The 21,351-nt window shown below is 50.1% G+C and overlaps 1 protein-coding gene across 1 annotated transcript; it reads left to right on the top strand.

Annotated features, from left to right (window-relative positions):
* Nucleotides 1-12,202: 12,202 nt before the first annotated feature.
* Nucleotides 12,203-20,662, top strand: LOC103720194. Its single transcript, XM_008809796.4, has 4 exons — nucleotides 12,203-12,883; nucleotides 17,104-17,762; nucleotides 18,274-18,470; nucleotides 19,950-20,662. The coding sequence occupies exons 1-4, from the start codon at nucleotides 12,397-12,399 to the stop codon at nucleotides 20,323-20,325; spliced, it is 1,719 nt and encodes a 572-aa protein (XP_008808018.3). The 5' UTR covers nucleotides 12,203-12,396; the 3' UTR covers nucleotides 20,326-20,662.
* The last annotated feature ends 689 nt before the right edge of the window (nucleotides 20,663-21,351 follow it).

The raw sequence follows: 21,351 nt of genomic DNA, 5'->3' as shown, positions 1-21,351 counted from the left end.
TCGAGGTTTAAGAGTGGCGCCGACGCAACTGGTGCCGAACTCATGGCGTACCCTGACGGCCTTCCAGGTTCTCTGCCGCATGCACGAGGTTCCCGCCACCCTGAATGTCTTTTGGGAATGCTACGGCCTGAACGGCCACCCCCGGGACAGAGGGTGGTGGTGCTTTGCGGCGCGGCGAGGGTGCGGCCTCGTCAAGGAGGCTCCTTCCTCCATTCATGGCTGGAAGGAGCGTTTCTTTTTCATCGACGTAGATCCCTCTTGGGGAATCGGGACAACCTGGGAGACGCTGATGAAGTCCCCGATCGGCCTATCGAGGTTGTCAAGGGAGGAGTCCGATGGCGTCGCCGTTTTGAGGGGGTTGGTTGCCGAGGGCCGGCTCCCCCCGGTGGCTCGCCTTATTTCCGAGGATGCCTTGGTGAACGTCGGTCTGAGCTCGGTCCCTGCCGACCGTGAGCCCGCCATCACTTCTTCTTTTTTAGCTCTTTTCTCCTCTTTCGTTTCTTCTTTCCATCAGTTTCTCAGTTTCTAACCATCTCGTTCTTTTTGCAGAAATCGACGACGTCATGCAGTCGGACAGGGCAATGGCTGTTAGTAGGGCGTCCCTACTGGAAGCGGTCCAGAGGAAGAAACGGACTCCTCCGAGCGGGGTCCCACCGGCGAAGAAGCCCCGCCAGCAGGCGACTCCGACGCCGACAGACGGGTCCGGGCCCACCGGTCAGGGGGACGCCGCGGGCTCGGACCGACAGTTGACGCCGTATCAGCCCTCCGGTGATGAGACTACCGCTTTTCCGGAGGTGTCATCCGGGCGCGCCCGAGACGGCCGGGTCGGACGCGGTCGGTCCCCAGCCCGGCCTTCGACTCGGTCGGCCTCGGATGATACGAGGAGGGGCGCGCCGAGGCCTCGGCCGAGCGGGACCCTGTCGATTTCTGGCGCGGCCCCCGCCCCGAGCACGGTCGGCATGACTCTCCCTCAAGCAATGGGTAAGGGTAAGGCCGCAGAACCACCGTCCGACTCCGGGGCGAAGTCGGGGTCAGCCTTCACTTTCGCCGGCGCCCGAAACCTCATCGAGACGGTGCTGCTGGAGGGTGACCGTAGGCAGGTCCGGCAGATGAGGATCCCTGAAGTCGGAGCTGCCAGCTGCGTCTGCCTCATGTCGGTGAGTGTTCTTTTGGTCGCTTTCGTCATTTATAGGCTCTATTGATCCCCGTCTGACGCTCTCATTTTTCCTGTCTCTTAGCTCGCCTAGTACATGATCCGTCTGGAGGAGAGCCACGAGGAACAGGCGAGGCTCCTGGCGAAGGCCGAGAGCCGACTGAAAGCTGTAGAGGAGGGAGGCCAGGCTGCGGCGGGGAGAACGACCAGGGACCTCGAGACGAGGCTCCAGGTGGCCGAAGAGCGGGCACTCGGCTTCGCCGCCCTCGAGAGGCAACTGTTGGAGGCTCAGGAGCAACTCAAGGTTGCCTCGGGTCTCGAAAGCGAGATCAGGAAGGCGGAGGAGCGAGCCGAAAAGCAGTCCCGGAAGGCTGCCGACTTCCGGGAGGGTGGGAGAAGGCCCAGCAGTCGGCCGACAACGCCCGCAACCGAACCCGATCTCTTGAAGCCAAGATGGCCGAATTGGAGTCGGCCTTGGAGGGGACTCGTGCGAGCAACCAGGAGCTTCATTCGCGCCTGGAGGAGGCTGAGGCTGCTTGCATCGCTGCCGAGGCGAAGCACATGGAGGCTCGGGCCGATCTGCTGAGGGTCTCCTCCGAGGCGGACGAGCGGATTGTGGCGAAGGTCATGGAAGCGAAAGCTCAGATTACGGAGCGAGCGGAGGCGGCGCTGGCCGAGAAGAGCGCAGAAATCGGGCGTCAGGCGGTACAGGCCTATCGTCAGTCCGCCGAGTTCATCCGTGACATGTCGGATGCGGGGTCCGACTCCTTTGCCTTAGGCTTCGATGAAGGCCTGGCAAGGGTGTCCACTAAATACCCCGGAATTGACCTGAGTGGGGTCTCCCTCCTCGACTCCCCTCCGATGCCATTGCCTGCCGGTTCTCCAACCGTCTCCCTACCCTTCGCAGACGTGCTCGCCGTTCCCGATCCAGGGGTTCCTCCAAGCTGACCCTCTGTACTTTTTCTTTGTTCTTTTCTTTGTATGTTGGCGTTTTGCCATGTTGTATGGGTCTCGGCCCTGATGCAACGAAAGTTAATGCAAACAAAGTGTTTCCTCATTTCACTTTCGTCCTTCCTCTTTTTAACTCTTGGTAGCGTCTCGCCGATTCCTGACTCTTGAAGTTCCTCCGGCACTAGGCCAGGCATCCGAGGGTTAGGCCTCAGGAAATCCTTCCGGCGCTAGGCCAGGCATCCGAGGGTTAGGCCTCAGAAAATTCTTCCGGCGCTAGGCCAGGCATCCGAGGGTTAGGCCTCAGGAAATTCTTCCGGCGCTAGGCCAGGCATCCGAGGGTTAGGCCTCAGGAAATTCTTCCGGCGCTAGGCCAGGCATCCGAGGGTTAGGCCTCAGAAAATTCTTCCGGCGCTAGGCCAGGCATCCGAGGGTTAGGCCTCAGGAAATTCCTCCGGCGCTAGGCCAGGCATCCGAGGGTTAGGCCTCAGAAAATTCCTCCGGCGCTAGGCCAGGCATCCGAGGGTTAGGCCTCAGGAAATTCCGCTCATTGGTCGGCCAAGGCTGGCGCAAGCCGAGGCGACCGGTCGGGGCTTCAGGCTAGTCTGCTCCCGGGATGATCATCGGGTTAGCCTGGCATCCGAGGACTGAGCCTCGGGGAATTCCGCTCGTTGGTCGGCCAAGGCTGGCGCAAGCCGAGGTGACCGGTCGGGGCTTCAGGCTAGTCTGCTCCCGGGATGATCATCGGGTTAGCCTGGTATCCGAGGGCCGAGCCTCGGGGAATTCCGCTCGTTGGTCGGCCAAGGCTGGCGCAAGCCGAGGTGACCGGTCGGGGCTTCAGGCGAGTCTGCTCCCGGGATGATCATCGGGTTAGCCTGGCATCCGAGGGCCGAGCCTCGGGGAATTCCGCTCGTTGGTCGGCCAAGGCTGGCGCAAGCCGAGGCGACCGGTCGGGGCTTTAGGCTAGTCTGCTCCCGGGATGATCATCGGGTTAGCCTGGCATCCGAGGGCCGAGCCTCGGGGAATTCCGCTCGTTGGTCGGCCAAGGCTGGCGCAAGCCGAGGCGACCGGTCGGGGCTTCAGGCTAGTCTGCTCCCGGGATGATCATCGGGTTAGCCTGGCATCCGAGGGCCGAGCCTCGGAGAATTCCGCTCGTTGGTCGGCCAAGGCTGGCGCAAGCCGAGGCGACCGGTCGGGGCTTCAGGCTAGTCTGCTCCTGGGATGATCATCGGGTTAGCCTGGCATCCGAGGGTCGAGCCTCGGGGAATTCCGCTCGTTGGTCGGCCAAGGCTGGCGCAAGCCGAGGCGACCGGTCGGGGCTTCAGGCTAGTCTACTCCCGGGATGATCATCGGGTTAGCCTGGCATCCGAGGGCCGAGCCTCGGGGAATTCCGCTCGTTGGTCGGCCAAGGCTGGCGCAAGCTGAGGCGACCGGTCGGGGCTTCAGGCTAGTCTGCTCCCGGGATGATCATCGGGTTAGCCTGGCATCCGAGGACTGAGCCTCGGAGAATTCCGCTCGTTGGTCGCGCGCCTATCACTTGCCGCTCGACGGAGTTTCTCCGTGGCCAGCTGCGATCGTATTTCTCCTCCTCTCGACGCGTCGCCTGGGGAACACCAGAAGGTTATTAAATGCTAATTGAGGCGTTACCTGGGAAATCGGATCGGCCAGTTGCTGCTTGCGAGGAGTGCCAGTTAAGCGGCCGCGATACGCACATTCTTCGAGGCGGATGCGGCCTGGGCGCGTGCGGAGATACGTGTGCCGTGGGATACACGCCGCCCGGAGTGTCCTGCATGAAGAATGCAATTAAGGAGAACGACGCTTAGGAGGTCGTGGGAGGATACGCCTCGAGAGCCGGAACGGCTCCGGATTCGATGCGCCCGCATTTATTGGAGCCACCCGCATCGGAACGACCGGGGGGCCACAGTTTGGCTATAAATATAAGTGCAGGTGCGGTGGAGCCTGCCAAGCCGGAGCTGTTCAGGTTGCCATGGATCGTGGACCTCCTCTCCGGTGCGTGGCTGGGAAGCCCCTGCCGGAAGAACGGGAGGTGCGCCCCTCGCGACTTCCGCCAACTAGCCGTTTCATCTGGGATCAACGGGGAGATTCTCCCCGGTGGAACTCCGCTCTAGGCGTTTCATCCGGGATCACATCCCCCCTCTTTTCCGTCCCACCTCCCGATTGAGCTCTGCGCCAGACGCTTCATCCGGGATCGCGCCTCCTCGCGCTCTTCTCCCTTGTATTCCTTCCCTCCCCTTCTCTTGGGGAGGGCCGGAATATCCTTTGGAGGTGGCGTTCCTCTAGGAGCAGTGTGAACTCCTCCTTCGTCCACTTCTTCTTCGTCCGCGCCGGCTCTTCGTCTTTTGCGTGAGGCATCGATGACGCCTCCGGGGAGAAGCACCCACGCCCGGTGGGATTGCAGCTGCTTCGGGTGGAGGGTTCGGGATCCCGGATCTTCAACTCTACGGAGTCCCCACCTCTTCCTTACTTTTTTTACTCCCCAATCCCCCTCTGGGAATTCTTTGTAATCACACGAACACGCCATTGCGACCAGGAATTATTGAAATGAAAAGGACTATACATTTTTTGAACTGTCTTTCTGGCTTTGTCTTTCTACTGGTAATACACCCGTAGGTTAGCGGAATTCCAGCTCCTTGGAATTTCTCGACCATCTAGGGCCTCCAACTGGTAGGAGCCAGGTCGGTTTACCCAGCGAACCCTATACGGGCCTTCCCAATTTGGCGCCAGCTTCCCACCTTCCGCGGGTTGAGATGCTTTGGCTCGCCTTAGCACCAGATCTCCGATTCTGAAAAGTTTTGGTCGGACCTTGGAGTTATAATATCGGGCCACCCTCCGCTGATACATCGCCATCCGAACCTGCGCCATTTCCCTCGCTTCTTCCAAGAGGTCCAAGTTTCCTCGGAGTTGCTCCGAATTGGCCTCGGGTCGGTGCGTAGCCACCCGGGGCGAGGGGAGTCCGAGCTCCACGGGGACAACCGCTTCCGTGCCATAGGTTAGGCTGAAAGGCGTCTCCCCGGTAGGGGTCCGATGCGTGGTCCGATACGCCCAAAGGACGTTCTCGAGTTCTTCGACCCAGGCTTGCCCCGTCCGACCGATTCGCGCCTTAATTCCTTGGAGGATTGTCCGGTTTGTCACCTTGGCCTCACCGTTGGTTTGGGGATGCGACACAGATGTGAACCGATGCTCGATCCCGAATTCCTCGCAGAAGTCACGGAAATGCTTGTTGTCGAACTGTCGACCATTATCCGAGATGAGGACCCGGGGTACCCCAAATCGGACAATGATGTTTTTCTTCACGAACTTCCGGACTTGCGCCTCCGTGATAGTAGCCAGCGGCTCTGCCTCCACCCACTTGGTGAAGTAGTCGATTGCAACAATCAAGAATTTCCGCTGGGCGGAAGCGACGGGGAATGGTCCGAGGATATCCATTCCCCACTGTGCGAAGGGCCAGGGTGCGGTGATTGGTGCCAAGGGGACAGAAGGGACTCTCTGGACGTTGGCGTGGCGCTGGCAGGCGTCGCATTTCCGTACGTGATCCTTTGAGTCCTCCAACAAGGTAGGCCAATAATAGCCTTGCCTCATGATCTTGTGCGCCAAGGACCTAGCCCCCGAGTGCGATCCGCAGACGCCCTCATGGACTTCGCCGAGGACGTAGGCCGCCTCCGAGGGGCGGAGGCACCTTAAGAGGGGGGCGGTAAACGAGGTCCGATACAGCCTCCCTTCATAGAGTACGTAGTGGGCGGACTTCTTGACGAGTCGCCGAGCTTGATCTTCGTCTTCAGGGAGGATCCCTTCGGCGAGGTAGGCGACGAGCGGGTCCATCCAAGACGGCTCCGGATCAATCGCCATCACCGCTCCAGCCTCGCCGATGCTCGGGGCATCCAGGGTCTCCAGGTAGATTGCCCTCGACAAGTTGTGCGCCTCTGCGCCCACCAAGCGGGACAACCTGTCGGCCCTGGCATTTTCACTTCTGGGGACTTGCTGGATGTCGACACTGCCGAGGTCGGGAATGAGTGCTTGCACCTTCCGGACGTAGTTCTGCATGGTCGGGCTCCGGGCCTCGAACTCCCCACGGACCTGCCCGACCACCAGCTGGGAGTCGGTGAAGACCTTCAAACGCCGGATGCCGAGCTCCCCGGTGAGTTTGAGTCCTGCGACTAGGGCCTCGTATTCCGCCTCGTTGTTGGTAACTGGAAATCCAAACCTCAAGGCATACTCGGCTATCACTCCATCAGGACTGGTAAGGACCAGCCCGGCCCCTCCACTCTCGGGGTTCGACGACCCATCGATGTGAAGCGTCCAGGTCGGGAGGTCGAGGCTGGGCGTTTCCGGCGGTCTAGTTTCCGCCTCCTGCACCGTGCACTCAGCGAGGAAGTCCGCGAGCACCTGGGCCTTGATGACGGGTCGAGGCTGGTAGCGGATGTCGAACTCACCGAGTTCTACTGCCCACTTCACCAGCCGTCCCGCATTCTCGGGGTTGCTGAGGATCTGTCGTAACGGTTGATCAGTTAAGAGGGTGACAGAATGGGCCTGGAAATAGGGGCGGAGCCTCCTGGTCGCGGTCAGCAGCGCGAAGGCGATCTTTTCGGCCTTCGTATACCGCGTCTCGGCGTCCCGTAGGACCCGGTTGATGTAGTACACAGGCTTCTGGAGCTTTGCCTCTTCCCGAACCAGCACCGCACTGACCGCGGTTGGGGAGACCGCCAGATAGAGGTAGAGCATCTCCCCTTCTTGCGGCTTGGACAGTAGGGGAGGAGACGCCAGGTATTTCTTGAGCTGGTCGAATGCTGCTTGACATTCGGCCGTCCAGAGGAAGTCTTTTAGGCGTTTTAACACCTTGAAGAATGGTTGGCAGCGTTCGGCCGATTTTGCCACAAATCGTCCGAGCGCGGCGACCCTTCCAGCGAGCTCCTGAACTTATTTTACTTTGGTCGGAGGAGACATACCTTGGATGGCCTTGATTTTGTCCGGGTTGGCTTCGATACCCCGTTGGTTGACAATGAAACCAAGGAACCTCCCGGCCGAAGCGCCAAAGGCGCACTTCGCTGGGTTCAGCTTCATGCGAAACTTCCGTAAGGTGGTGAAAGTCTCCTCCAGATCCACGATGTGCTGGTCTGCCTGGTGGCTCTTCACCAGCATATCGTCCACGTATACCTCCATGTTCCGGCCGATTTGCTCTTTGAAGATTTTGTTGACGAGGCGCTGGTAAGTGGCGCCAGCGTTCTTCAGACCGAAGGGCATTACCTTGTAGCAGTACAGCCCCCGGTCCGTTATAAAGGCAGTTTTCTCCTCGTCCTGTGGGGCCATCATTATCTGGTTGTAACCGGAGAAGGCGTCCATGAAAGACAGCAGCTGATATCCGGAAGTCGCGTCGACCAGTTGGTCTATCCGCGGAAGCGGGAAGCTATCCTTAGGGCACGCCTTGTTCAGGTCGGTATAGTCGACGCACATCCTCCACTTCCCGCTCGCCTTCCGGACAAGTACAACATTTGCCAGCCACTCGGGGTAACTCACCTCCCTTATGAATCCTGCCTCCAAGAGTTTGTCTACCTCCTGGTCGACCACCCGGATCCGATCCGGGGCACAGTGTCTCTTCTTCTGCTTCACTGGCCGGTGGGTCGGGTCGACGTTGAGGGCGTGAGAAATGACCTCCGGGTCGATCCCAGGTACATCGGCCGCCGACCAGGCAAATACATCGGTATTGGCTCGGAGGAATTCCACCAACCGGGCCCGAGCTCCCGGGTCGAGATTGGCGCCGACCCGGACCACCCGGTCCCGGCGGCCTTCCTCGAGGGGAACTTCGACCACACCCTCGGCCGGCTCCCCCTGCCGCAAGGCCACCTCGTCTCTGGCATCAAGGGACTCGACGCTTAGGGCTTCTGCGGGCTTCTTCCCTTTGAGGGTCGCTAGGAAACATTGCCGTGCGGTCGGTTGGTCGCCTCGGACCTCCCCGATCCCGACCGCCGTGGGGAACCGCATGAGCAAGTGGTACGTAGAGACCACCGCGCGAAGGATGTTCAGTCCGGGTCGTCCGAGGATAGCGTTGTAGGCCGAGGGAACACGGACGACCAAGAACCCGAGTCGCACCGTGGCTTCTGCGGGTGCGACGCCCGCAGTCACAGGCAGCTCAACGACACCTTCCGCCGGGACAGCGTCACCGGTGAATCCTATGAGGGGGGTGGATATTTTGTGCAACAATTGTTTGGACAAGCCCATCTTTTGGAAGGCCTCGTAAAACAAGATATCAGCTGAGCTTCCACTATCCACAAGAACACGCCTTACATCATAGTTTGCCATAGTGAGGGAGATCACCATGGCGTCATCGTGGGGGGTCTGAACCCCCTTTACATCCTCATCACAAAAGGTGATTACATTGCTGACCCTCTGCCTCTTTGCGACGGCCGCCCCTGACGCTTCCGTCGAGCCCCCTGAGTTCCTCACGGGCCGGGGGCAGCCCCCAGTGATAGTGTGGATCACGCCCGCAACGGGTCGATTCTGCTCCCGAGGCTCCGGAGGGGCCGGGTCGGCCGGACGCGGGTCTGCGGGGGGACGTCGGTCGCTCACATATCGACCGAGACGCCCCCGGCGGATGAGAGCCTCGATCTCGTCCCGAAGCTGGAAGCAGTCCTCCGTGTCGTGGCCGTGGTCTCGATGGTACTCCCAGTACGCCCGGGAGGGCCTCTTCCCAGGGATCCTCCGCATCTGTCTCGGGGCCGGGAGGTCCTCCCGCCCCTTGATCTCCATAAGGATCTGGGCCCGGGGGGTTAGGAGAGGGGTGTACCGGTGAAAACGTCGGGGCGGAGAACGAGGGCGTGGGGCGCCGTGGTTCTTCACCGGCGACGGGCTTCTGCGTCGACGCTGAGGCGTCGGGCTCCTCCTCTGGCGTGCCTCTTTCCGCCTTTTCTTCCCAAGCTTTTGAGGGATCTCGGCGGCCTCCTTGCTCCGGTGGGCGGCCGCCTCCTCGGCGTCCGCATACTGGTTCGCCCGGGACAACAGCTCTGGGAAGCTCCGCGGCAGGCGTTTGTCCAGGGAGAAGGTGAGTCTGCCCTTCCGGAAGCCACGCTTCAGGGCTGAAAGAGCTACCTCCTGACTCAGGTTCCGGACCTCCAGAGTAGCCCTGTTGAAGCGGGTAAGATAATCCCGCAGGCTTTCTCCCTCGTTTTGCCGGACATCAAAGAGGGAGTCGGAGACCAGTCGCCGCCGGCTACTGACGGCGAAATGAGTGATGAAGAGGCGAGTGAACTGGTCGAAGGACCGGATTGAGTCAGCCTCCAGCCCGGCGAACCATGCCCTCGCCGGGCCACGGAGGGTTGCCGGGAAAGCCTAGCAGAGAAGGGGATCTGATGCTCCGTGGAGGAGCATAAGGGTCCTGAAACTCTCGACGTGATCCCGTGGATCCGCCGCCCCGTCATAGGGCTCGATCGCCGGCATTTTGAACCCCGGCGGATTCGGGGTCCGCAGGATCCTCGAGGCGAGCGCCGGCTGGGAGGAGATCTCTAAGTCGGCGAAGGGATCTTTGGAATGGCCCTTCAGGACCTGGAGTTGTCGGTGGAGATCGTCCACCCGCCGGTCCAGGGAGCGCGACCGGTGGGTGGGAGACAAGGAGCGGCGAGAGGGGGACCGACTGGAGCGCGGGTTCCTCGAGGACTGGGGGGTCTGGGAACGCGCCCGGGCCCGCCTCTCGTACCCCGCGCAGCTCCGGTGGGAAGGTCCCGGCAGAATGGAGCGTGCTCGAGAATCCTCCTCGCGCCGGCGCGCCTCTCCATAGGAGAGGAAGGAGCGCGGGTTGAGGAGGACAGGCGAACGCTCAGGCAGCAGCGGCTCCTGAGCCCGCTGCGGCGCCCGGGACATCGCACCCTGCAGATTCTGCACCGCCTCCGCGAGGGTGCGAACCTGCTGGGTTAGCTGGTCGAACTGGGCGGCTTCGACCATCTGAATGGGCGGTGGGGCGGTGGAGTGTTGCTGAGAGCGTGTTGGAGATGCAGCGGCCTCCCGGCCAGTGGCGCGAGAGGCCCCGCTACCGGAAGCATTGGAAGCTCCACGACCACCTCGCCGTGCCATTACGATCGCTCAGAGATCCGTCCCTTCCTCTAGCGCTAACTGTTGCTGGGGGTCCAAACCGAGAACGATTGGCACAGCGGTGTGAACGGGGTTCCCTTTGAATTGCTTTGGTTGCGCTCCACCTTCCGCCGGGAAACCTGCAAGCAAGCCTCGCACCACCACTGGGGTAGTGGGGGCCCTCCGACGATCAAGTTAGAGGGAATCGAAGGAGAAGGAGAGGTAGCAGGTAAGATGATGCTATGGAGAATCTTGCTTACCCTCCCCCTTCCCCCCCAGCCCCATATATATCAGGCTGGGGGGTTTTTCTGGGGATTGGTCATCGTGTGGCATGATGGGGTTGCCACTGACATGGCCGTTACAGGGCGTCGTGGGGCAGCGCCGGGTACGGCCATGGCAGGGCGTAGTGGAGCTCCGCTTCGTACGGTTGTTACAGGGGATCGTGGGGCAGCGCCGGATTCGGCCGTTGCAGGGAGTAGTGGAGCAGGGGGCCGCGGCGTGCCTCAGGAGAACAGTCTGTTGTTGTCAAGAGATTGCCGACCCGAGGTCGGATTGCTGGATCAAGGGGCAACCGACTCGGGGTCGGATTGCTGGATCAAGGGGCAACCGACTCGGGGTCGGATTGCTGGATCAAGGGGCAACCGACTCGGGGTCGGACTGCGGAGCCGAAGATATCCGACCCGAGGTCGGATTGCTGGATCAAGGGGCAGCCGACTCGGGGTCGGACTGCGGAGCCGAAGATATCCGACCCGAGGTGGATCAAGGGGCAGCCGACTCGGGGTCGGACTGCGGAGCCGAAGATATCCGACCCGAGGTCGGATTGCTGGATCAAGGGGCAGCCGTAGTCTTTCTGGGCGCACGTGCCGGTCACGTGGGGCATGGTGGCTAAGTTCCCCCGTAACAAACATAATATTAAATTATTTAACATAACATATTAATGTATTATGATATAATATAATATGATATTATATTTATAGTATAATACAAAAATAAAGGTATAAAATATTATAGTTATTAGTATAAAATAATTTTCCATAATAATTTTTCATAATTTTTCATAAAATAATTTTCCGCGGTCCAGGGGCTCTTCTTCGTGGTCCACGCTCGAGGAGGACCTCAGCGTGGGCCGCGAGGTTGATAATAAAAAAAAATAATAGATTGATTTTGGAAGGTATGGAAAAGGATTAAAATTTTTTCTTCTAAAATGTGGTTCAAGAGATGCATACAAAAATTGAATAGAAAAATATCTTTTCTTACGGAAGGGAGTCTGACGGCTAGGATTCTTGGCTCCAGCAGATTTTTAGGTTTATAAAGGGACAAACTATATAATTATGTTATTTTAATATGGGCATTTTTGTCAAAAATACAGCTTTCCGAAAAAGCTGAAACAGCTTCCTCCCAAAAGCTTCGAATTGGAGCTTCCTCCCAAAAAGCTGTTTTCAGCTTCCCGCAAAAGCTGAAACAGCTTTTTGAAAAATTTACCAAACACAGTTTTTTATCTAAAAGTACTTTTGGAGGGCCAGAAAGTGCTTACTGGCCCTCCAAAAACTCCCTTAAACAGGGCCTTAGTTATTTCCTAGTCTATCCCTAAGCTCCCATTCATCTTTCTCAAGCCTTGTCATATGGCATCATCTTAGCTGGTCTTCATATCTTTGATCTAGATGTGATGAAAGCATGCACCTCCTTCCATTACAAGGTCGAGGCTTCTCTTGTTATTACTTAGCTCCAAATATCACCATGTAGCTATTATCTAGTCAATCCTTAGGGGTCTATTGTAGGCTAACAAGGATATGGTATCAATCTTATGCCAGTTTGTAAATATTTTAACCTTATACTCTCCCTAATTATCGTGCTCTAAACACAATGGTACATATAAGGAAGTAACAACCTGTGGAAGTTTCTGTTTCCGTCGGGCTAACATGATATCCACTTGACACGTGTCACTATCTATCTATCACGTGCCAAGCTGCCACGTCTCTGGACCTTTTCTCCCTCCTCTGCCTCTCTCCCCCCGTAATGCCGAAGCCCCAAACACCCGCTCTTCGGATAAAAGAAAAAATCACATGAAATCAACGAAGCAAGCATCTCTTCCTTTCTCCAAATCCAAGAAAGAAATCTTTCTTTAAACCAAAGTGGCCAAAGAAAAAAATTTAAAAAAATCTATTAAATCGCCCTTCCGGGACCCAACTCTCCGCTCCAAACGTCTCTTCTCCCCAAGAATGGCGGCGCAACTTAGCACCTCCGCTCACGCTAACATGCGCGGCCCCCGGTTCCCTGTCCCGTGGAGCACCCGAAGGCGCTGGTGCTCCGCCCGCCGGGCCCACTCCTCCGCCAATGGCGACTCCTACCTCGACATGTGGAAAAAGGCCGTCGACCGCGAACGGAAGTCCCAGGAGTTCCGCCGGATCACCGGCAGCACCGCCGAGGGCCCCCAGTGGGGGCTCGCCGGCAGCGAGGGCGAGGACTCGCTGGAGCGGAAGACGGAGCGGTTTGAGAAGATCCTGAACGTCCCCAAGGAGGAGCGGGACCGCATCCAACGGCTCCAGATCATCGACCGCGCCGCTGCCGCCATCGCCGCCGCACGCGCCCTCCTCCAGGAGCCCCCTCCGCCTGCCAGGCCGCCGGCCGCCGCCGGTTCGCGATCAGACGGCTTGGATCGCCCCAAAGTTCGGGACGCCACCTCTGGAGTAGCTCCGGGACAGCAAGGTTCGCATTTACCCTCTTGGATTTGTGTTTTTGTTGCATTTTATGTTAAGAAGATCAATTATTCGGGCAAGAAATGTGATCTTTCTCGAGTTAAATTCACTAATTAAGTTGTAGGATTCCAGTAATTAGCTGATCTTGATCATTAGACACATTTGACACTTCCACATTTCTTGAATGTTGAAACACACTCATCTCGCATTTGTGCTTTAATTGCATATTTTGTTGTAAAAACCAATTCTTTACATATGTACAAGAATCTTTCCTAAATTATTTCCACCTAACATTTGTGAATTTTGTTGTTCTTGACGTGTTGAATACTTTGATAACTTACGCTCTTTTCTGACTGTTGAAGCCATGATGACATTTCACCATTCTATTCAAGATTGACAATATTTGACACTTGTACAGAAAAAGAGTCAGGAAATCTAACATAATATCAAAGGACGAGTCTTATTCTAGGGGGCAATTGGTCCAACTGATCTGTTCATCACATGATAACATCCTTATATAATTACAAAACTGAGGATAACGACATGGTCAGTATATGTTTCTTCAGAGTCATTTCATTAGATTCTTCTGACGACCTGACACTTATGTAAGCGCAAGGAACTTTGTTTCTATTACTCTTTCTTGTTATGGGCAAGGTCCACAAAATTGGCATCGGGAACCTACAAATATCTTACCACTTCTAGATGGTACAGTCAATACGATATACACCCTATACCAACACAAGCGCCTAATACTTTTTTCTCACTCATAGCCATAGTAATGCTTAAAATTGGGCAATACTGGTTTGTACTAGGTGGTATAGGGCAGTTCTCGGTTCAGATCGATAAAGACCGTTTTGGCTCATGTACCAAACTGGACCTTAGCAATGTACCGATATCTTAACAGTACACTATGGTATGGTTGATATAGGATGGTACGGGTTGGTATGATAAACCTTGGTAGTGAATTTTCTTTCATATTGAGTTAGAATCTTTTGCGTTCTGTTTGGATACACTCTATGTGGCAATTTACGTTTATGACAATTTACATTGCATAAAAGATTTCGAATCTATATGCATCCCTACTTTGAAGTGTTTGAGCTTCCTCTGCATGCATTTCTCTTTCTCGGAAAGTTTTTAACGCTAATAGATATTTTCTATCTAATCTTCAGACTTGTCTTACTTTCATAGCCTTGTAAGGGATGTTACCTACAAAAATGTTTTGAGCTTACTTTTCAGCTCCTATCTGGTCTTGGTGTTTCATCTTTGAAGTTTCTTTAGACTTTTATATGTTTCCATCCTCTTTTTGAAAGATTACTTATAATGATTCAACATTTTCCCTTGCTCTTTTGGTTAGAAATTGGTTTGTGTAATTCTCCTATGAATATGTATTTACTCTGATCTTCAGCCTTGTAAGGGATATTTACCTACGAAAATGGTTTCAGCTTACTTTTCAGCTCCTATCTGGTTTTGGTGTTTCATCTTTGAAGTTTCTTTAGACTTTTATATGTGTCCATCCTCTTTTTGAAAGATTACTTATAATGATTCAACATTTTCCCTTGCTCTTTTGGTTAGAAATCAGTTTGTGTAATTCTCCCATCATAAACTGAATTGCTAGCACCGACAACTGAAAATTGTTGTCTATCACGATGTATGCTCAGTTTCTGGTTAATATGTTAAAGAGTATCTTGATGCTTGAGATAGAATTGTTTGATCTAGTGATGCTTGGATGTTCTCTCTGATCTAGTGCGCTGTTTGATTCTAGTGCAACCTTAGTATCTGACAAACAGTGCCACCAATACTTACCATATGACATTAATAAAACTGTTACTTCATTCTTACATTACTTATTTGCAAACAACTGGGAGTGCTGATACATATCCATCATCAAAATCTTGAGGATTTAAAATTTTTTCAGTAAGGTGCATGATTAATCATGAAACACCCATGTGTCCATTAGTGTGTTTTCAAGGTTATGAACTGTGGTGCCCAGATTTTGCTTAACAGAATTTCAGTGGTTTGGGGATTGTTAATTTTTCAATTATTTTTCAGTACACCTTTTCCATGAGTGTGGATAACTTCAAGGCCATTAACTTGCCTTGATTTTATTGTAAGCAATTTCTCTTATCAATTTTTTGAAATATCTAGCATATCCTTCAGCAAATTCATGGATCTTTTTATGAATCCAAGCAAAAGTGGGGATGATGAGGAGTGTGGAGAATGATAATAGATGGCAATGGGGACAACCAACATTTACTCTACATATGGTTTGTCATCCAAGTAGATTATAATCAACCGAGTCTCTAATTTATGTCTCCTATAGCTAACTCCTACAATCACGAGATTGTAGTAAATATATAATAGCCATATTATAGAATCTTTTGTGTGATACTTGGCATGCAATCATGTTTAATAACCTGATGGTTCTGCAGGATCAATCATGATGATTTGTAATATCGACCATAGTATGCTATTGGGATTGGTGCTATTTATACATTGACATCCTCTAGTGTTGTACTTGCTAGCATATTTTCCAAAACTGATTTGGTGCCAAATGATGACATTTACCACTCTTCCCGGCATCTGGTACAAGGATGATAATATTCATGTCATCTCATAATAAGATTTCAGATTTCACCTCGTCTTCTTCGTTAGAATATATTTAATTACTATAATGCTCTGTCATGTTTACTTTTAAGGGCTCCTGATATCCTGATAATGTAACTATCATAGGTGTTTGACATTGATTAAGAAGCTAAATATGTTTAGCTGTGTCAAAAGATAATTTGGATGTTTAAACATGACTCTACTTTTCAAAATAAAGCAATTAATAGTACCCTATGTGCCAAATTAAATATGTATTCTCACATATGTTAGTGTCCTAGTTGTGTATCTTTGTCTCTTGTACTTTTTCCTTTAGCTGTTTCTTTTCAACATCAGCAGAGTAAGATACAATATACATACCTTGCTAACGGTATCCAGCATGGTTATGATACACTACACTTAAATCTTTGAGACCATGCAATATATGAGAAGACTATGAATGGCCTTGACAACAGGCCTCTACAACATTTTCGCTCGAATCAAACACCAAAAGCAACAGATAATAAAATGAAACAATGTAAAGGAATTATGAAAATGCCCCCAAAGATCTGAATTATTAGAGAGACTGGACTGGGTTTTACTAGAACTGCTTATTCAGAACTAAAGATATAATCAGTAGATAGGAATCTGACCTTGCGGGCTGCAAGTAAACAAATGGGCAGGCTCCTCAGTGCAGAACATCTTCCAACTAGCATACTGGAGCATATAATATTCTGCTCCTTAAGGAGATTTATTCAGTTCATTTTACGCATGCACATACTGGGAGAGAAGTAATGCTTCACAGCCAGGTCAATTTGCGTTGCAACAGGTGCAGGAAGCTTGGAGAAACCTGGTGCAAACAGGATAGAATGTTTGATTTTCGGTGATACATCATATGACTCCCTCAGCAAGTAGGTGTACATTTATAAATAAGCACTACTGAGGACCTGTTTTGATGCAGGCAGTGGTTGTTGATGGAATAAAGTAGACCCTTGGCTGAGGTTGAGGGGAAGATGCCATTCGGACAGTAGAAATTTTGGAAGAAATTGATTCCTTGGGGCTTCCATGGAGCCGCAATCCTAGAAAACCGGGATGCCCAGTTCCATTGAAAACGTGATTTTCTTTATCCTCAATTTTTTGTGATTTCATGATTTAAGTCTCCTAAATAGGAAGGATTCTTTCCTCCCACCAGTATCTAATTCCCAGCTCATTCACGGTGGCAACTGTCTATGGAAAAATCCAAAGATAATTTAAAACAGCCCCGTGAAGTTCTGGTCTCAAAGTAATTCTCTTAGGCGATAAAACATTTTCAAGGTTAGCACTTTGTTAATACTTATGGATTATACTTGGAAATCAGCTAATATATATTGAGTCATAGTCCTAAGGCTTATTTACTCTTTTTTCTCTTTGAAATATGATATGATTATTTTAGAACAGAAATCATAAGAAAAAGTTGTTCGTATTATATTTTTGATCCTTCTCATGTTGGTTCTGTGATTTCTTTATCTGCTGGCTACTCTTATAGCTTGATTGCTGGAGAGGATTGAGATGTTCTACCTTTTTGTCAAAATAGGTTCATGTCCATGTGTATAATTCCTTAGGCTAAATTGACCAGATTTTTATTACTTTTAGTTCCGTAAATATGACCAGGATTGCAAGGTGGAAATTCAACTATATATCAACCAGAAACTTCAAGGCAGGGAACACCTGGTCCAGATTTTTGGTCATGGTCACCACCCCCAGACAGTCAAAGTAAAACCAATGATGATGTTACTAGCTCGACGCCAGCGCATAAATCAAGTTCATTTCCAAATCCATCCAGTTCATTGATGGAAAAAGAACACTCTGTAGATTTTTTAGCCATCCCTTTCGAGAGTACCTTATTTGAAAGCACACATCATGCCCCTCTTCCTCCTCTTCAGTCACTTGGGGAGTTTGAAAAAGTGGACACAAAGACTGCTTCAGATATGCCTACTGCAGCCGAGGAAAGTAAGCTTGATGTGCTATTCTCAACGCGTGCAGCTGAGGCTGCCGAAGTCCTTGGTAACAGCGACAAAGCATCATCACATGGAGTGAGTCCAGATGGTTCTAAGTGGTGGAGAGAGACAGGTACAGAACAAAGACCCGATGGGGTGATCTGCAGATGGACATTAACTCGAGGAGTCAGTACTGATGAAACTGTTGAGTGGGAAGACAAGTTTTGGGAGGCAGCTGATCAGTTTGATTACAAAGAGCTAGGCTCAGAGAAATCCGGGCGTGATGCAGATGGAAATGTTTGGCGTGAATATTGGAAGGAATCAATGTGGCAGGTGATTCTTAAGTCTCTTCAAAACCTAAAATTATACTGTTTTTGCCTTGATTTTGTACTATATATCTTGTTTTTTAGAGCAACCATACACTCTTTCTGTGGATTTTAAATTTTATAAAATTACTCATATCCTTCTCTTTTAAACTAACAAGTACTGAAACATTTCCTTGGGCTAGTTGTTCTCTCTATCTTTTCTTTGTTGACTCTTGCCTCTGATAAAAAAAAACTACCAGGACCTCATTTATAGAGATATCCCATGATTTAAAATATGAGACCTTTACATGTTATCCAGTTTATTTTTACTTGGTCTATTGATGTACAACAAGCAACATGATAGCCAACAAAAGAAACAACAATATCACTGATTCTTATATCATGGTGGTCCTGGTTGATTTGTTATAATATGTATGGGGAAAAACTGCAAAGCTTCAATAAGTAAATCATTTGCAGCAATAGTGTGCTCTGTGAGGCCAAACTTTTGAATTGTGGTTTATGAATCTTGACTTCTTCAGGACCTCGGTAGTGGGATTGTGCATATTGAGAAGACCGCAGACAAGTGGGGAAAGAATGGAAAGGGTGATGAATGGCAGGAAAAATGGTGGGAACACTATGATGCTTCTGGCCAAGCTGAGAAGTGGGCCCACAAATGGTGCTGTAGAGACCCAAACACGCCATTGGAGGCTGGGCATGCTCATGTTTGGCATGAGAGGTAAGATTTGGTCTTCTCTTTAAGATCTAGTTTATCATTGCAGTCAGAAAAGAGCCCATAGACATTGATAAATCCCATTTTTATTTCATTATGATGTTTCAGAATTATTTAGTTATAAGGTTGATGAATGTGAACTGTGTGGAGATAGGGTGATAGAGATGATGTGATATATGTGGAGTTTAGAGACGCGTACATGTGAATGTGTTACTGCAACTGTCATTGCTTTTACATCTGTGTTTTTTGCCTTTATTTCTGTGTAAAATTGTAATATTGCCAATAGCAAAACAAGAAAAGATTGGTAATGTGTCGTATGAAGAAAAAGGGGGTTTATGGAATCTATCTTTAATTCTGGTCCGATCTTCTCTTGATAAAAAGCTTTCCAAATCCAGTCACCAAGGGTATGTTTAGTTGCGACAAGATCTGAGGAAAAGGGAAAAGAAAATATTTCCAAAGAAGGAAAATTTTCCTTTCTATCATGAAATCTGTTGACCATGTAGTCAGTTACTATCCATCTAGTGGATTGTAAATCAAGCATTGATCTCATTTGCTTGGTAAATTAAGCATCGACCTTATATTTTGTAAATTAAGCGTCGATCTTATTTGTTTATTCTAGGAGTGATGATATGTTTTCTTAAAGCTGTATGTATGTATGCATGTGTCATTATTCACTATTTGCAGACTTATTATCTTTCACATCATTAGAATCGTTTGATTTGTTCAAACTTTTTAATGCTTTTATCTTTTGATCTGGTGATGGGATGATCCCCCAAGTAGACAAACTAGATTGATAGCCATGAACTCAATTAGTAGTGTAGAGGGCATTCTTGATGTATCTGAGTCTGAGACTCCTTTGCCAAGACCTTTCTGCTGAAAGTGCTTGTTAAGAGTAGTCATTTTCAGCATTTGCTTCTCTCTCAAATTGAAGAAAATGAGTTACTCAGGATTCTCATAAGACCGTGGACGCTTGCTGAGGATCATTGGAACTTGTGGATAATTTCTTAATTTTAATCTTTTACACCGATGCAAGTTAGCCTTGGGAGCAGCTGAAACTGTTGGTTTTACGTGATCAAGCCACCAACCTCCCATATTTTCCTATCTTGAATTATCTGTGCATTTCCATAGTGACTTGAACCTTTCTGTCTGTTCAGGATTTGAAATCAGGCTGATCATAACAATGAATGTATATTTATTTAAATCAAAGCAGCGAATTCTTCTCTTCTTTGGAGGCACTTTTGTCATATAGGGTTCCTGTTCTTTTCACTATCTTCCAAATTTGCATGCTTGGAATTGAACACTGCCAATTTCCATCTTTCTAGAGACATTATGTTTTGAAGATTTCTTTAGTGTGAACAGGGAGTTTAAAATATCACCATATTGAGGGAATGATGTAAAACATATAGTGACAATTAGCCATCACCAGGCATTTTTATCTATATTTTGTCATCTAAATCCGTTTCTTTCTTCTTTCATTGTTTGTAGGTGGGGTGAGAAGTTTGACGGGAAAGGCAGTGCAATGAAATACACCGACAAATGGGCTGAGCGGTCAGAAGGTGATGGGTGGTCAAAATGGGGGGACAAGTGGGACGAGCACTTCGATTGGAATGGGCATGGAGTGAAGCAGGGTGAGACCTGGTGGGAAGGGCAGTATGGAGAGCGCTGGAATCGCACGTGGGGAGAGCAGCACAATGGATCTGGATGGGTGCACAAGTATGGCAAGAGCAGCAGCGGTGAGCATTGGGACACTCATGTGCAGGAAGACCCATGGTATGAGAGATATCCGCATTATGGCTTTGAGCACTGCTCTGAAAACTCTGTGCAGCTCCGAGCAGTTCGGAGGCCTTCTGAAACAGTGTAACCTACAAATCGTTCCACAGCCATCAAATTGGCATAAATTTTTAAGCTTTTGCCTTTGGTCGAGCTTATCACCTTTGTCAGCAAATGATGTGTGTTCTGTACATCTTGATAAATCCTGTAACAGACCCAGAGCTCTCGTTGGTTAGAGTATTTCTTTATCTGCTAATCAATAGGATGAAGCTTGTTCTTGTTCATCTGAATCACTGAATGTAGCTTTTATGCCAGAGTCCAACTACCTGTATATGGAATATATTTGCATATTTCCTTGACTTCTCGAACTCAGTACATGTATGTCTCATTTTTTTCTGAATATGAAATACATAATACGTTGAAAGCAAGTGTATTTTAGTTGTGATTAATCTTTGATAAATGACCTTACTGAATTTTATGCATATGTGCATCTCAGCCGTCATAGAACTTACCTAGTCATGTTGTATATTTTATGCAAAATTTATTACTTTGCTATTGACAGGAAGAAGTTCCATGTTGGTAGGCAGGCTATGTCACATAGAAAAGGAAATTTAATGATTTTTCTGCATGATGTTTGTTGGCTCTATGTGTATGGGTGTCATGCTTCAGACTCGAGATAGCAAGCCGAGGGTTGCAACAACCACCATATACTCATAGAGAACTCTCTCCAGAAGCATACAAGGCATTTCATCGTGATACCATAAACAAGCAACGGGATAAATTTAAATAACTAACATTCAAATTCTAATTTAAATAATAAAATTAAAAATCTTACAAAATTAATAATATTTCAAAATCTTGCATCAACTCTAAAATAAAATATAAAGATGTCAAAATTTTTTCGCTAAGCGCTTTTCTATGAAAAATTTCCGAGTCAAACCAGTTCTTCAGATCTATAAGAATAGTAAGAAATAGTATAATGAGCTACACATTCCAGTAAGCAATGATTACTTTAGCTAAATAAATTAGTTGATCAAATAGATAATAATTTGCAGAAAATAAACATATATGCAGTACTAATATACGAATCAATTTTTTTAAAAAAATTAAAGTTTTT

Source organism: Phoenix dactylifera, chromosome 8 (assembly GCF_009389715.1).
Source record: "Phoenix dactylifera cultivar Barhee BC4 chromosome 8, palm_55x_up_171113_PBpolish2nd_filt_p, whole genome shotgun sequence".
NCBI classification, from domain to species: Eukaryota; Viridiplantae; Streptophyta; class Magnoliopsida; order Arecales; family Arecaceae; genus Phoenix; species Phoenix dactylifera.
This window is presented reverse-complemented; position numbering and strand designations above follow the sequence as displayed.

Excerpts from the sequence above, each read along its gene's own strand:
- LOC103720194 (XM_008809796.4), top strand. The coding sequence starts at position 12,397 with ATGGCGGCGCAACTTAGCACCTCCGCTCACGCTAACATGCGCGGCCCC. Across the intron at positions 12,884-17,103 it reads AGTAGCTCCGGGACAGCAAG|GATTGCAAGGTGGAAATTCA; the intron begins GTTCGCATTTAC and ends AAATATGACCAG. Across the intron at positions 18,471-19,949 it reads GCTCATGTTTGGCATGAGAG|GTGGGGTGAGAAGTTTGACG; the intron begins GTAAGATTTGGT and ends CATTGTTTGTAG.